The sequence below is a fragment of the Acomys russatus genome, chromosome 20 (assembly GCF_903995435.1).
Source record: "Acomys russatus chromosome 20, mAcoRus1.1, whole genome shotgun sequence".
Lineage (NCBI taxonomy): Eukaryota > Metazoa > Chordata > Mammalia > Rodentia > Muridae > Acomys > Acomys russatus.
Window position 1 is genome coordinate 1,026,634 of NC_067156.1, and position 16,314 is coordinate 1,042,947.

The following is a 16,314-nucleotide window of genomic DNA, read 5'->3' on the forward strand; positions in this document are numbered from 1 at the left end:
GCTTCCGCGGTGTCGTCGTGCGTCCGCAGCCTCCGCGCGCTCTTCCGGCCATTCATACGCCCGGTCAGTGGGTCTCCGGAGCCTCAATTCCGTGTACAGTCGGAGCAGCAGGGAGAGCGCGCCGCTAAGATGAAGCTCGTGAGGTGAGGAGGGGCCCCCCGGGCGGGCGAGGGCGGCGGGAGCGGCTTTGGGCCGGCCCGGGAGGCCGCGCCGCGGGGCTCGCAGGAGGCGGGAAAGCCGCGTGCGCGCGGCCTGCTAACGGCCCGGGCGCCCCGGCCCCGCCGCGCCCCGGGCGCCGCCGGAGCTCGCTCTTGCCGCGATGCGGGGGCCGAGCGGCTCTGCCCACCTCGTGTCCGGCGGCCTGAGCGGAGCGCTGGCCCGTTGTCGTCGGGCTGCTTGCACTGACGAGAAGGCAGCTAGCATGGTTCTATCTGCAGGTTGTGATGGCGATTTGTAAAACGTTTTAGATTACGTTCTCCTTAGGACCGGTCATCCGAACTAGGTAACTCGTTAATGTAGGTTTTGACTCACGAAAGACAGTGTCCCGCGCTGGGGTTTGAAGTTAAGTGAATTGCTCCTGATGCACAGATCATGTCGGTTAGTGGAGCCTGCTGGTATAATTCCAAATTGCTAGGCTTGAGCCCAAGCCTGAAAACAGGGCACAATACCTAAGCCAATGATGAGAAGCGTTTAGTCTCTTGTTGAGTCGAGAGCTGTTGTAGTTGATCAGATCGCCAGTGGGCACCTGTTAAAGTAGTTGTGCACAATTCACAGGGTTCCTTTTTTACAGTTTTGAAGTTTTCTGTTTAACGGTGAAGGCAGTAGATTACTTATGGTCTGTTTGAAATAAATACTGTGTTCAGGAGAAATTTGTAGAGAAGCCATTTCTCTGGGGTAGCACTCAGCTCTCAACAATCACCTGACCTTTGGGTACAACTCCAGCTCGTTGTGTTTGGGCCGTAAGGTAGGTAGAACGCCTCTGAACGCGTTTGCCATTTCTCTACTGCCTACTGTAAGCTATAATGTATTTGCCATAACATTTATCCTTATCTCATTTCAAGGTTCTGTTAGCATCAATTCGCTTTGGGTGGTGGTACCAGGGGCTTACCTAGACCTCCAGCCAGTACCCTAGGCAAGTGCTGACTCTGCTACTGATGTGATTTGTTTGTTTGTTTGTTTGTTTGTTTGTTTTTGTTTTGAGACAGGGTTTCTCTGTATAGCCTTGGCCGTCTTGGGCTCACTTTGTGATCAGATTGGCCTCGAACTCCCAGAGATCCATCTGTCTCTGCCTCTCGAGTGTTGCTATTACAGGCATGTGTCACCGTGCCCGACCTGATGTGATTTTTTTTTTAATGGCTTGTCCTGAATCCCGTTTTGTATAGTGCACAATAAAGAAATTTCTTCTTACAGGAGAATGAATGTATTTTGCTTTGTGAAAATTGTTGTTTGGTGTGCATTTTCATTGGGCTTTCTTTTTGTTTGTTTGTTTTCGTTTTTCAAGACAAGAGTTTCTCTGTGTAGTGTAGCCTTGGCTATCCGGGACTCACTTTGTAGACCGGGCTAGCCTCTAACTCCTAGAGATGTCCTGCCTCTGCCTTCCAAATGCTTAGATTAAAGGTGTGCACCACTATGCCCGGCCTTAGTGGGCTTTTTTATTTGTGCATCAGTTAAGGGGACTGTATTTGTCCTTTATCCTGTTGCCACCTAGGAAGTGAGCTTTCGGGGACACTTTTCTCTTGACCCTCCTGTCATCTGATAAATGGCCAGTTTTTCTGACATATCCAAATGAAGGTACTTCTCACTACCCAGTCCTCTCTAGCTTGTTCAGATAGGGAGAGCTTGGACACTGAGAGGGCCCCATGCACCTGACTGTGTGATGTCCCAGTTGCATTAAGATAATTCACAACTAGGTGAATCCCAGCACTTCCTCCAAGTTTGAGGACAGCCAGAGCTATACAGAAGACCCTGTCTTTAAAAAAAAAAAAAAAAAAAAAAAAAAAAGGAAACAAACCAAATGAACAAAAAACAAGAAAGAAGACAATTCACACTGGAAAATAATTTGAGTTTGTTTCTTGGACTCTTTTTACTTTTATATTGAGACGGGGTCTTACCAAGTTGTACTACATGACTTGAAATCACTTTATACCCCAGGCTGACATTTGATTAGAATCAACCTGCCTCAGCCTCTTTGAGTAACTGAGATTACAACCCTGTGCCTAGATGTCTCTTTGTTTTTGTTTTTTGAGACAAGCTATCTCTGTGTACCTCTGGCTGTCCTGGAACTTAGTGTGTAGAGCAGGCTGGCCTCTGACTCAGAGATCTGCCTGCCTCTGCCTCCCAAGTGCTGGTATTAAAATCATTCGCCACCGTGTCCAGCTGTGCCTAAGTATCATTCGTTTGTTTGTTTGTTTGTGTAACATCCAATATTTAATTCTTTTATATGAAATACTCTTCACATCCCAGTGTCAGCCCCATCTCTCTTCCCCTCCCAGTCCCACCCTCTCTCCCTCAATCCTCATAAGAGGGGAACCCCTACCCTCCAGCTCATAAGGTCTCACCAGGACCAGCCATGCCCTCCTCCTTTGTGGCCTGGCAAGGCATTCCCGCCAGGGGAAGTAATCAAAATCCAGCAAGAGAGTCCCAGCAAGAGAGCCCCCCCAATAGAGGACCCACATGAAGCCCAAGCTACACATGGGCCACATCCCTACAGGAGCCTGGGCCCTGTCCATGCAAGGTCCTTTGCTGGCAGGCCCCTCTGGGCCCTGGTCAGTTGGCTCTGTTGGTTGTCCTGAGGAGCTCCTGTCCCTTTGGTTCCTTTTCTCCTGCCCCTACTTTTTCACTAAACTCCTTATGCTTTGCCCACTGTTTGCCTGTGAGTCTCAGGCATACTCTGATAGGCTCCTGTCTGCAAGCATAGCACAGTATTGTTAATAGTGTCAGGGGGGTTTAGCAGAATATTATCTTCACAAAAGGACCTATTCTCCCCTGCCCCTTTCTGAGTGCTGGGACGAAAGGTCTTTGCCACCATGCTTGGCGAAGTAGTTTTTTAAAGGTTGACTTTCCTTTAGTTGCTGAAACGTTCAGCTTGTCCTCAGTGCCTGTGTTAGCTATGGAGAGGTTCTGCTGCCTGGCGCCATGGTGGGACGCTGGGGAGAAAGGCCTGGGTAATGCTTCTCGTGCAGTTTACTGTAGTGGGTGCTACGGTAGTGTACAAAGAATGTTGTAGAAAAGTAGCAGACCAGGAACTAGATTGATTATGAGGTGATGTTGTGGGGTTATCACTACATGGTGATGTTGCAGGGTTATCACTACATGGTGATATTGTAGAGTTATCACTACATGGTGATGTTGTAGGGTTATCACTACATGGTGATGTTGCGGGGTTATCACTACATGGTGATGTTGTAGGGTTATCACTACATGGTGATGTTGTAGGGTTATCACTACATGGTGATGTTGCAGGGTTATCACTACATGGTGATGTTGTGGGGTTATCACTACATGGTGATGTTGTGGGGTTATCACTACATGGTGATGTTGTAGGGTTATCACTACATGGTGATGTTGTGGGGTTATCACTACATGGTGATGTTGTAGAGTTATCACTACATGGTGATGTTGTGGGGTTATCACTACATGGTGATGTTGTAGGGTTATCACTACATGGTGATGTTGCAGGGTTATCACTACATGGTGATGTTGTAGGGTTATCACTACATGGTGATGTTGTGGGGTTATCACTACATGGTGATGTTGTAGGGTTATCACTACATGGTGATGTTGCAGGGTTATCACTACATGGTGATGTTGTAGGGTTATCACTACATGGTGATGTTGCGGGGTTATCACTACATGGTGATGTTGTAGGGTTATCACTACATGGTGATGTTGCAGGGTTATCACTACATGGTGATGTTGTGGGGTTATCACTACATGGTGATGTTGTAGGGTTATCACTACATGGTGATGTTGTAGGGTTATCACTACATGGTGATGTTGTGGGGTTATCACTACATGGTGATGTTGTAGGGTTATCACTACATGGTGATGTTGTAGGGTTATCACTACATGGTGATGTTGCGGGGTTATCACTACATGGTGATGTTGTAGGGTTATCACTACATGGTGATGTTGCGGGGTTATCACTACATGGTGATATTGTAGGGTTATCACTACATGGTGATGTTGTAGGGTTATCACTACATGGTGATGTTGCGGGGTTATCACTACATGGTGATGTTGTAGGGTTATCACTACATGGTGATGTTGCAGGGTTATCACTACATGGTGATGTTGTAGGGTTATCACTACATGGTGATGTTGCAGGGTTATCACTACATGGTGATGTTGTGGGGTTATCACTACATGGTGATGTTGTGGGGTTATCACTACATGGTGATGTTGTAGGGTTATCACTACATGGTGATGTTGCAGGGTTATCACTACATGGTGATGTTGTGGGGTTATCACTACATGGTGATGTTGTAGGGTTATCACTACATGGTGATGTTGTAGGGTTATCACTACATGGTGATGTTGCAGGGTTATCACTACATGGTGATGTTGTAGGGTTATCACTACATGGTGATGTTGCAGGGTTTATAACTACATGGTGATGTTGTGGGGTTATCACTACATGGTGATGTTGTGGGGTTATCACTACATGGTGATGTTGTGGGGTTATCACTACATGGTGATGTTGCGGGGTTATCACTACATGGTGATATTGTAGGGTTATCACTACATGGTGATGTTGTAGGGTTATCACTACATGGTGATGTTGCGGGGTTATCACTACATGGTGATGTTGTAGGGTTATCACTACATGGTGATGTTGCAGGGTTATCACTACATGGTGATGTTGTAGGGTTATCACTACATGGTGATGTTGCAGGGTTATCACTACATGGTGATGTTGTAGGGTTATCACTACATGGTGATGTTGTAGGGTTATCACTACATGGTGATGTTGCAGGGTTATCACTACATGGTGATATTGTAGGGTTATCACTACATGGTGATGTTGTAGGGTTATCACTACATGGTGATGTTGTAGGGTTATCACTACATGGTGATGTTGTGGGGTTATCACTACATGGTGATGTTGTAGGGTTATCACTACATGGCCGTTTGGTGTGAGTGATAGTGTAGAATTATCTCATTGCATGTAGTTCTGGTACTGTGAATTTCAGACCAGAAAATCTGAGCATGAAGTGTCTGCCAGGTGATGACTGTCAGATAACTGTGTGCAGTTGTAATAGCGGAGTGCCTGGGAGTGTCCTCACTAGAAGGACAGGCTGGAGTCAGAGTGCCAGCACCTTACTTGCAGAAGACAAGGTGGAAAGTGGTAAATTACTGAAGAGAAAGAGGGAGAAATGGCAACATCTTAGTAATTTGTGACCCCTTCAATTTTTCTTCCATTGCAGTAAGTTTATCATGGTAAAAAAAAATCAGCAATAGAAGAGAATGTTTTTTTGCAGGCTTGGTCTGGGAAACAACTTAAATAAAGCCTGTGCTCCAAAAGGGTCGTGATAGAATAAAACAGGAAGGAAAAAGGCCAGGGGCTGGAGGTCAGGTAAGAGCCCTGGCTGCTCTTCTACTTGTAGGTAACTGCAGTTCCCGGAAGTCTGATGCCCTCGCCTGGCATCTGTAGGAACCAGGGACACATGTACACCTACAAACAACCAGTCAAAAAACAAAACAAAAACTCTCATACAAAGAAAATAAAAATATTTTTAATTGTTTTAAAGAAAGTCAGGTGTGTGGTGGTAGCAAATGAGTGATGGGCTAATAGAAAAGAAAAACTCAAACTGATGGAGAGTGCGTGAATAGTGTATAAGCAATTGAAGAAATAGCTTTTCTATGTTTATAAAAGATACTAAAGTTTCAGGCAAATTGCCACTACTTCTAGCTTCCTTTCTTGTGTTGTGGAGCACTCACCAGAGAAGACTGCTTGGACATGGGTTTAAGTCACCAGAAAGTCTTTATTAGCAGTGTGACTGCATTGGGTGCTCAAGGCCAGAGCCTTTCTCAGGAAGAGCTTTGTAAGCACAAAAATCATGTCTGGGCTGACACACGTCAGTCAACAACAACAGTTAGCCAGAAGCAGAAAAGCAAAACTACAGTTGCCAGAAAGCAAGGTTAGTGCGTTTGGAAACTTTCCCATATCTGGGGCTTTGATGGACTGGGCCTTTGTTTTAGTTCTGGCAGGTGGTGCTGTCTGTGCGCTGAGTTTTACAGCCTGAATGGTGCTTCCATCATGGAGTCAGTTATGCTCAGGTCTTGAGGCCTGCTAAAGTCGGGGGCCCTGTTATACTCCTTTCTGGTTTATTATTATTATTTTTATAAAGATTTATTTTATGTGTATGAGGGTTTTGTCTGTGTACCACGTTTGTCTGATGTCTGTGAGACCAGAAGAAAGTGCTGGATCCCCTGGAACTAGAGTTATAGACAGTTGTGAGCTGCCATATGGGTGATGGGAAAACTAACCTGGGTCCTCTGGAAGAAGCAGTCAGTGCTCTCAACCAGCTGTAGAGCCATCTCTCTAACCATTTTAAAATAGTCTCATTCGGCCAGGCTGGTTTCAAATTCTTGTGGGTTGTTTTGTGTGTGTGTTTGTTTGTTTTGTTTTTTCGAGACAGGGTTTCTCTGTGTATAGCCTTGGCTGTCCTGGACTTGCTTTGTAGACCAGGCTGGCCTCAAAACTCACAGCGATCCACCTGCCTCTGCCTCCTGAGTCCTGGGAGGCACTGGCTCAAATTCTTGTATAGCTAATACCTTGAATTTCTGTTCCTCTTGCCCCCACTCTCCAAGTGCTGGGATTACAAGCATACATTTTTTTTTTTTTTTTTTAGCTTTGCTCACTAAGTTATTACTACTTGTGTGTGTTCATTCACACAACAGATGCACATATTTGTTACAAGACAATTTTTCAAAGTTTGTTTTTGCCTTCCACCAGGGTTCCAGTGATTAAAACTCTGGCCCCCAGCCTGTATAGCAAGTGGTTTTACCTGTTGAGCTGTCTTGCTAGCTCTGCTTGGGATTTTAATTAATTAATTAATTAATTTGGTGGTGTTGATGTTTTTTTTTTTTTTTTTTGGTTTTTCGAGACAGGGCTTCTCTGTGTAGCCTTGGCCATCCTGGACTCTCTTTGTAGACCGGGCTGGCCTCGAACTCACAGCGATCCGCCTGCCTCTGCCTCCCGAGTGCTGGGATTAAAGGCGTGCGCCACCACGTCCGGCTCGATGATTTTTTAAAAAGACTTATTTATTATGTATACAGTGCTGTGCAGGACAGAAGAGGGCATCAGATCAGATCATGTTATAGATGGGTGTGAGCTACCATGTGGTTGCTGGGACTTGAACTCAGGACCTTTGGAGGATCAGACAGTGCTCTTAACCTCTGTGCCATCTCTCCAGCCCCCGATGATTGTTTTTGAGGCAGGATCTTTTTGTTTGTTTGTTTTTGTTTTTCGAGACAAGGTTTCTCTTTGTAGCCTTGGCTGTCCTGGACTAACTTTGTAGACCAGGCTGGCCTCAAACTCACAGCGATCCGCCTGCCTCTGCCTCCCGAGTGCTGAGATTAATGGCGTGCGCCTCCACGCCCGGCTTGAGGCAGGATCTTGATATATAGCTTTGGCTGGCTCAGAGCATGCTGATTAGACCAATCTGGCCTTGAGCTCCCAGAGATCTGCCTGCCTCTGTTTCCGTGGTATTGGTGTTAAAGACTGTGCTACCATGCTTGGCTCAGTTTTTCTTTAGTTTTGGTTTGTTGGGTTTGTTTGTTTTGAGATTCTAATTATTAGCAGGCTGGAGGCAAGGCAGGTGGATGGATCTCTGTAAAGTCAATGCTAGCCTAGTCTAAGAGCGAGTTCCAGCACATCTAGGGCTATGCAGAGAAACCCGGTCTCAAGTTTAAAAAAAAAAAAATTACATTTATTTGTTGGAGGAGGGTTGGCATCACTATGTGTATACAAAGGTCAGAGACCCCTAGAGGGAATCAATTCTCATCATTTTGGTTCCAGGGATCCAGCTTGGATCCTGGAGCTTGGCAGCGAGTACTTACTTTATCCTCTGAGCCATATTGCTATGCCTCTCCTCAACCAGCACCCTTTCCCCAGCCCCCCCCCACCCATGGGTAGAAAATTAGGAGATTGTTAACTGTATTGCAGAGTGCTTGCATAAATGAGTTTGTAATAGCACAAAGTTGAAAACATCATTCACAGTGGGATAACTAACTGACTACTATCCAGCTCTTGAAATATTTATTTTGAAGCAGTTATCTCCAGTGTAAACTGCTAAATAACTCTTAAGTGTTATAGATACCACTGAAGAGTGGCCTTTGTGAAGTAGAAGCCTGCATGTATGCTTATGGGGTAGAATAGTATCCCCAATCACCGATAATGCAGGAAGAGAAAAAGAGATTCTTTATTTCTACCACGTACCCTTATGCTATCAATTAGGATTATTTCCTTTTTGTGGCTTAAACTTAGTCTAGGGTCTTTTTGTTTGTTGAGTCAGTGTCTCACTTGCGATGTAGACCACTCTGGCCTCCAGTTCACAGAGCCCCATGTTCCTCTGCCTCCCTTGGGTTGGAGTTAAAGGCACCACACCTTATGCCACTTTAGGATCCTGGATGTCTTCATTTGAGTTTGTTTTGTAATGGTTTTTACTATTTTCTAGTCTGAAGTTCAGGACAGCTATGAGTGTGGCCCAACACAACCTCAAGCATGAACTTAGTAGGTGGCATTCTTCATCTGGTATGGTCCAAGGAAGCCAAAAAGGTGGCCCCCTGTGGTAGACAGTCAGATGCCACATGACAGTTTATTAATTTGTCCTTTTATAAGTTTGAGTTCAGGAAAAGTTAAGCATTGTGTATATTACTAATACGAATTGTTTCTTAAGATGCGTTTATTATTTTATGTGTATGAGTGTCTTATCTGCACGGATGTGTGTGCACCGCGAGCTTGCCTGGTACCCATGAAGATCAGGATAGGCCTCCAGATTCCCAGGGACTGGAGACGAGCAGGCGGGCGTGAGCTTCCATGTGGGTTCTGGGACTTAACTGCCAAGTCAGCTGCCCAGACCCCACACGAATTGTTGCAGTAACAGTTTAAAGACACTGATCTCTAGTGATTGCATCCTACCAGCTCCACAAAAATATTTATAAATGTTAAAGGCCTATGTCAACTTTCAGGACTTTATTTCTGTTTGTCTAGATTTTTGATGAAATTGAGTCATGAAACTGTAACCATTGAGTTGAAGAATGGAACACAAGTCCATGGGACAATCACAGGTAAGGAGGTTGGACTGTGTCTCTTCATGGTTTTTCTCATCATGTTCCACCTGCTGGAGAGGTTTTTTAGTCTTTTTTGTTTGGTTGGTTGTTTTTTGATTGTTTAGTGAGCCTGCTTCTGCTGGGATTAGAGGTGTGTACTACCACTGCCCAGCAAGGAAACGATGTGTAATAATGACTTTTTGGAGAGAAGTCATGTTTTCTGATCTTTTCTTTTTTTTTTTTTTTTTTTTAAATGTTTATTTATTTATTTATTTACTTATTTATTCTTATATATACAGTGCTCTGCCTGCATGTACACCTGCAGGCCAGAAGAGGGCATCAGATCTCATTATACATGGTTGTGAGCCACCATGTGGTTGCTGGGAATTGAACTCAGGACCTCTGGAAGAACAGACAGTGCTCTTACCACTGAGCCATCGCTCCAGTCCATGTTTTCTGATCTTAACTTTCTAAGAAAAGAGAGTAGATTTTGGCTGTTTATCTGTGTTGGTTATCACACTATGATGTCATATGTTCATCCAGGAAACCTCGCTTCTGTACACTAAAATAATGGCTCAGTGAGAAAACTAGGTTGGATGGATCGCTAACCTTTGTAACCATAGTATTAAGGAAAACAGTAACATTAGCCTGGCATGGTGGTTCATGCTTATAATGCCAACACTTAAAAGCAGAGGCAGGAACCCTTACTTAGTTTGAGGCAAGTGTGGGCTGCATAGTGACAGCCTATCTAATGGGATAAAAACAAACATATAAGCCGGGCATGGTGGCGCACGCCTTTAATCCCAGCACTCGGGAGGCAGAGGCAGGCGGATCGCTGTGAGTTCGAGGCCAGCCTGGTCTACAAAGCGAGTCCAGGACAGCCAAGGCTACACAGAGAAACCTTGTCTCAAACAAACAAACAAACAAACAAAAAACCCAAAAAACAAAGGCCCATGGCTTGATAAGAATGTTGGGTAAGGAAGTTATGGGGACAGTAGGAGAATTGTGCCACACACACTATCTAATCCTGGAAAAGAATTGAGCTATGAAAGTAGTGGGTATGAGGTACACCCAACACTCACGGTTCCTTCACTGCTTGCCACATTCATCTTCATCTCCTTTGTCGAGCAGGTAGGTTCTTTCCCCGCCACCAACCCCCCCCCCCCCCCCCCCCATGACAGGGTTTCTCTGTGTAGCCTTGGCTGTCCTGGACTCGCTTTGTAGACCAGGCTGGGTTCCAACTCACAGCAATCCACCTGCCTCTGCCTCCCTAGTGCTGGGATTAAAGGCATGCGCCACCACGCCCGGCCACAGATAGGTTCTTTCTCTGCAGTCCAGGTGTTGAACTCATGCCGTTTCTCTTGCCTCACCCTCTAGAATGCTGAGATTACAAGTGTCAGTTAACCATGCCACGGGTCCATTCAATTCTATACCTGCACTTAGTGCTGTACAGTAGCATTGTGTCTTTGAAGTCTTTTTATTTTTAATAGAGCGAATTTTTTTTTCTTTTGGTCTTTCGAGACAGGGTCTCTCTGCATTAGCCTTGGCAGTCCTGGACCCAATTTTGTAGACCAGGCTGGCCTTGAATTCACAGTGATCCACCTGCTTCTGCCTCCCAAGTGCTGGGATTATGCAGTGTTTTCCCTGCATATACTCCTGCATGCCTGAAGCGGGCACTAGATCTCATTATAGATGGTTGTGAGTCACCGTGTGGCTTCTAGGAATTGAACTTGGGACCTTTGGAAGAGCAGCAGTGCTCTTAACCTCTGAGCCATCTCTCCAAAATAAATTACTGGTTGATTTTGACATTTCCCCCCATTGTGCATGTATTAAGTTGTAGAAACTTGCCCTGTAACACAGCAGAAAGTATTTCCGACAGTCTGACTTCACCTGTGCAAGGCAGGGTGCCTTCTTCATATCGCTGGTAACTGCTCTGATTCCCTCCCCTCTAGGGGTAGATGTCAGCATGAACACTCATCTTAAAGCTGTGAAGATGACGCTGAAGAACAGAGAACCCGTACAGTTGGAAACACTGAGTATTCGAGGCAACAACATTCGGTATTTTATTCTGCCAGACAGCTTACCTCTGGATACGCTGCTTGTGGATGTGGAACCTAAGGTGAAATCTAAGAAAAGGGAAGCTGGTAAGTGAAGGTTTTTTAGTATCGTTATCGTGTTTTTTTTTTTTTAAGTTTTTCAAGACAGGGTTTCTCTGTGTCGTCTTGGCTGTCCTGGACTCACTTTGTAGACCAGGCTGGCCTTGAACTCACATCAATCTGCCTGCCTCTGCCTCCTGAGTGCTGGGATTAAATGCATTCACCACCACATCTGGCTTGACTGTTGTAGATTTTCTTTGAGAGTTTTTAGTCCTTTGACTGTTGTTTTCTCTTGATTGATTCATTCATTTAATTTGTACTGTTAGGGTCTAACGTAGCCCAAGCTGTTCTTAAATTAGCTGTGAGGCTGAGAGTAACTTTGAACTTACTCTGCTCCTTCTGCCTCCACTTCCAAGTGATGGATTGCTGCTGTCCACCGTCCTGCTTTGTGGGGTGCTGGTGTCAAGCCCATGTGTGCTAGGCTGTGCACTCTGCAGACTGCAGCCATAGCCCTATTTTCTCTGAGTTCTCCAGGGTATTCGGGGAAAGAGGCTGGACTTTGTTTTGTTTTGTTTTTTCAAGACAAGGTTTCGACTCGCTTTGTAGACCAGGTTGGCCTCGAACTCACAGACATCCGCCTGCTTCTACTTCCCTAAGTGCTGGGATTACAGGTGTGCACCACCACGCCCAGTGAAGCTGGACTTCTTTTTTATTGAATCTTCTTGCTGAAAAATGGCTCAGAGAGTAAATTTACTTCCCAAGAAAGCCTGATAGCCCAAGGGGTTTGATCTTCAAGCCAGCAGTGGAAACAGAAACAAACTACCAAAAGTTGTGCACTGGCTTTCACACGACAATGTGTAGCCTTTCAAGTGTATACATAAACATTACGTGTCACATATACATATGTGATAATAAACAAATAATTTAAAATTACTGAAAACCAATATTGGAGGATTAAATGTCGGATACTGTACATATAAGAGAACCACTCTTTTACTTAGATACATTCCCATTGTTTTACTTTTATTTTTTTTTTTAATTTTAAAAGATTTATTTAATTATTATTTATACATATTCTGCCTGCATATGAGCCAGCAGGCCAGAAGAGGGCACCAGATCTCATTGTAGATGTTTGTGAGCCACCATGTGGTTGCTGGGAATTGAACTCAGGACCTTTAGAACAGACAGTGCTCTTAACCTCTGCCATATCTCCATCCCCCTTTTTATTTTTACATTTAATTCTTTATGTGTGTATGTTTGTGTGTGTGCCTGTGTGAGTACACACGTACTGTGGTAGGCATGTGGACATGAGACAACTTGCAGGACTCAGCCCAGTTTGCACCATGTGAGTCCTGGGTCCTGCTGAGCCATCTCACTGGGCCCCATTTTACTTTTCATTTTTGTCTTGGTTTATTGCCTGGTCTAGCCTTGAGATTGTAATCCTCCTGCTCAGCCTCCCTAAGTAACTGGAATTTTAGGCCTGTCCCACCAGCCCCAGCTTTTGAAGGGTTCCGCAGTAAGTTGGCCTCTTGACTAAGCAGACTAAGTTTCAGGATCTACAAGTCTGTCCTAGAGCTGCTTTCTGCATGATAAGATTTCAGTTTCCTGTTGTATTAGCTATTTTGTTCTGTGACAAAATGCCTGAGAAGCTTAAGGAAAGAAGAATTTATTCTATCTAGCTCAGCAGTTCTCAACCTGTGGGCTGCAACCCCTTTGGGGTCGAATGACCCTGTCACAGGAGTCACCCAAGACCATCAGCATACACAGAATCTATAATTCATAACAGTAGCAAAATTACAGTTTTAAAGTAGCAACAGAGTAATTTTATGGTTAGAGGGTAGCACAACACAAGCAACTGTATTAAAGGGTCGCAGCATTAAGAAGATTGAAAGCCACGGTTCTAGCTAATAGTTTAAGGGGGGGGGCTACAATCCATTACTCTGGAGAAAACAGAACTCCAGGCTCCTGTTGTCCTGTCACAGTGTGTGCACAGTCCTGAGGCAGAAAGAGAGCAGGAAGTGTGGCCAGGCAATGAAACCTCAAATCAGTCAGCTCCATCAACTGGAGACCAAGTGTACAGCATGTGAGTCTAAGGAGGACTTTTCTTCTTGGAACCACAGCATCCGCTTTGGACACGTGGCTGCCAGCCAGCTATGTAAGGGCGGGGCAGGAGATCAGGGCCATTATTTCATACATGTTTAGTTTGTTGACTTTTGAATCTTTTTTGTCTTCTCCCTGGGAATTAGTTATAACAATATAAATGCTTTTAAATTTCTTTCTTTCTTTTCTTTTCTTTTCTTTTATTTTTTTTAGTTTAAAAAGAAAGTTATGGTAATACATAGCTTGAAATACGCTGACTAACCCTTCTTTCAAGTCCCACCTTATACGCTGTTTTTCTAAATCTTAAGCCTTTCTGTGTTAGCGTCTTTTGATTCCTTCTGCTTTTTCTTTCCTACCTACTTTGTCAAGGAAACAATGACAAACTTTACAAGAGAAGGAGACATGGGAGGCACAGGCAAGCAGATCGCTCTGAGTTCGAAGCCACCCTGGTCTACAAAGCAAGTCCAGGACAGCCAAGACTACACAGAGAGACTATGTCTTAGAAAAAAGGAGGCAGATTGTCAGCCTAACTATCTCCATAGAGAATGTCAACCTCTGTGTGTGTGTGTGTGTGTGTGTGTGTGTGTGTGTGTGTGTGTGTGTCTGTTTTTCCTCATCATCTTATATCTAACATCTTAGCTTCTTTAAAAAGGTATTCTTCCTTTTCTAAATGCACACCTTTAATCCCAGCACTTGAGAGGCAGAGGTTTGAGGGCAGCCAGGGCTAGAAGAGACCATGCCTTAAAATAAATGAGTGACCGACTGGGATGCGAGGATGGAGCTCAGTGTAAGAACACTTGTCTGGCGTGCCTGCATGGGGCCTGGCCTTGCTTCTGACCACTGGGGAAGTGCACAGACTCATTCTCAGCACACCAAGCAGGTGCACTGTGGTCTCTTGCCTTTCTTTCTTTCCTTTTCTGTCCTCATGATGTCAAGTGTTAGAGATAGAACTAAGTCATAACTGAGCCAAACAAGTTTTTAAGCTCCAGTGTTACTAGATTGTTGTTTGCTACTTTGGATTAACTTGCCTGGCTTGTATTCAGTAAGCAGAAATCTGGCACGGGGTGTAAATCGTCGCCCTGCTGGCAGCAGCCCTGGGTTTTACATGATGGTGGCGATGCTCATATCTGTAGCTGCTAGTTTAAGATGCGTAGGTGGGAAGGGCACGGGGTGAGCCTGTGTGTGCCTAGGGGCTATGACTCAGAATTTCATCTGCTTTGTTTTACTTTCCCCAGTTGCAGGAAGAGGTCGAGGCCGAGGTAGAGGAAGAGGACGTGGCCGCGGCAGAGGAAGAGGGGGTCCTAGGCGATAATGTCTCTCAAGATTACTGTTTCAAAGTGATAAGAAATTTGGGGTGTTTTTGTACAGGTTTTGTTTGTTTGTCAGTTTTTAATAAACATAAGTGTGGGAACCAAGTTGTCTGCTGATTATCAAATTAAAGTTTCAGTGTCTGCGTGTATTCACACAGTATGTTCAGCTCTGTAGATTGGCCACATATGTATGCACTGAACATGGGTTTGAGTCTGTTCTGTCAGCTCCTTTTGAGGTGAAATAAATTCTTGGTATGAAACCTAAAACCCAAGCCCATTTGCTTTACTCCATTGAGCCTTAGTGGCAAAAACAAAACAAAAAAATTGATTTTGGCAGGTGGTGGCACATGCCTTTTGTCCCAGCACTCGGAAGGCAGACGTGCTTTTCTTAAGTTGAGGCCAGCTGGCAGAATGAGTTCCAGGACAGCCTGGGCTACACAGAGAAGCCCTGTCTGAGGAAAAACACGCAAACATTGATTTTGTTATTAATGTGGTTTTTCTGTTTGTTTTTGTTTTTCGAGACAGGGTTTCTGGGTAGCCTTGGCTGTCCTAGACTCACTTTGTAGACCAGGCTGGCCTCGAACTCACAGCAGTCCACCTGCCTCTGCCTCTCAAGTGTATTAATGTGTTTTTGAAGAGAAATTTAGCAATAGGCTATAATCTTAAAATCTCCAGAATTGAAACCCTCAAGAAGTGTTCACTAGCCGGGCGTGGTGACGCACGCCTTTAATCCCAGCACTCGGGAGGCAGAGGCAGGTGGATCGCTGTGAGTTCAAGGCCAGCCTGGTCTACAAAGCGAGTCCAGGACAGCCAAGGCTACACAGAGAACCCCTGTCTCAAAAACTAAAAAAAAAGAATTAGAAGGGCCGGGCGTGGTGGCGCACACCTTTAATCCCAGCACTCGGGAGGCAGAGGCAGGCGGATTGCTGTGAGTTCGAGGCCAGCCTGGTCTACAAAGCGAGTCCAGGACAGCCAAGGCTACCCAGAGAAACCCTGTCTAAAAAAAAAAAAAAGTGTTTACTAGATTTTCATCTGAGCAGTGTAGACGTCTTTATTTTATTTGTTCAAGAATTAAATTTTAGCTGGTAGGGTGGCACAGGCCTTCAGTTGCAGCATTTGGGAAACAGGCAGGTGGATGGATCTTTTGAGTTCAAGGCCAGAGCTATAAAGTCCCACACATACACAAAAAAATGACCCTTCACCTACTAAACAGTCATAGCAAATAATCCACCCTTCCTTCCACACTCACCAATGGTCACGACTGTCTTCTGGTCAACCAGCTGCCACCTTGGGACATTCAGTTGTGCCCCTTTGCAAAAGATCATCCCGGATGGGACTGTTGTGCACATTCCTCCCCAGTATCCTACTGCTCCCTACCAACTGGCAACTTTGCATGCAGATTAGGAGAGGGACTTAAGTGTATTTATAGGCCAAGGAAGACTAGAGCTCTGGCTCCGTCTCTGTCAACATGGGAGACCCTCATTCCTGCCCAGTAAGGCTTTCCAGGTACAGCCAGCTGCAGGAGGAAGGCC

General features: G+C 45.0%; 1 protein-coding gene across 1 annotated transcript; it reads left to right on the top strand.

Moving 5' to 3' along the window:
* On the top strand, positions 1 to 15,010 carry Snrpd1 (small nuclear ribonucleoprotein D1 polypeptide). Its single transcript, XM_051163551.1, has 4 exons — positions 1 to 143; positions 9,218 to 9,294; positions 11,229 to 11,420; positions 14,708 to 15,010. Exons 1-4 carry the CDS (start codon positions 130 to 132, stop codon positions 14,782 to 14,784), a joined length of 360 nt encoding a protein of 119 aa, XP_051019508.1. The 5' UTR covers positions 1 to 129; the 3' UTR covers positions 14,785 to 15,010.
* The last annotated feature ends 1,304 nt before the right edge of the window (positions 15,011 to 16,314 follow it).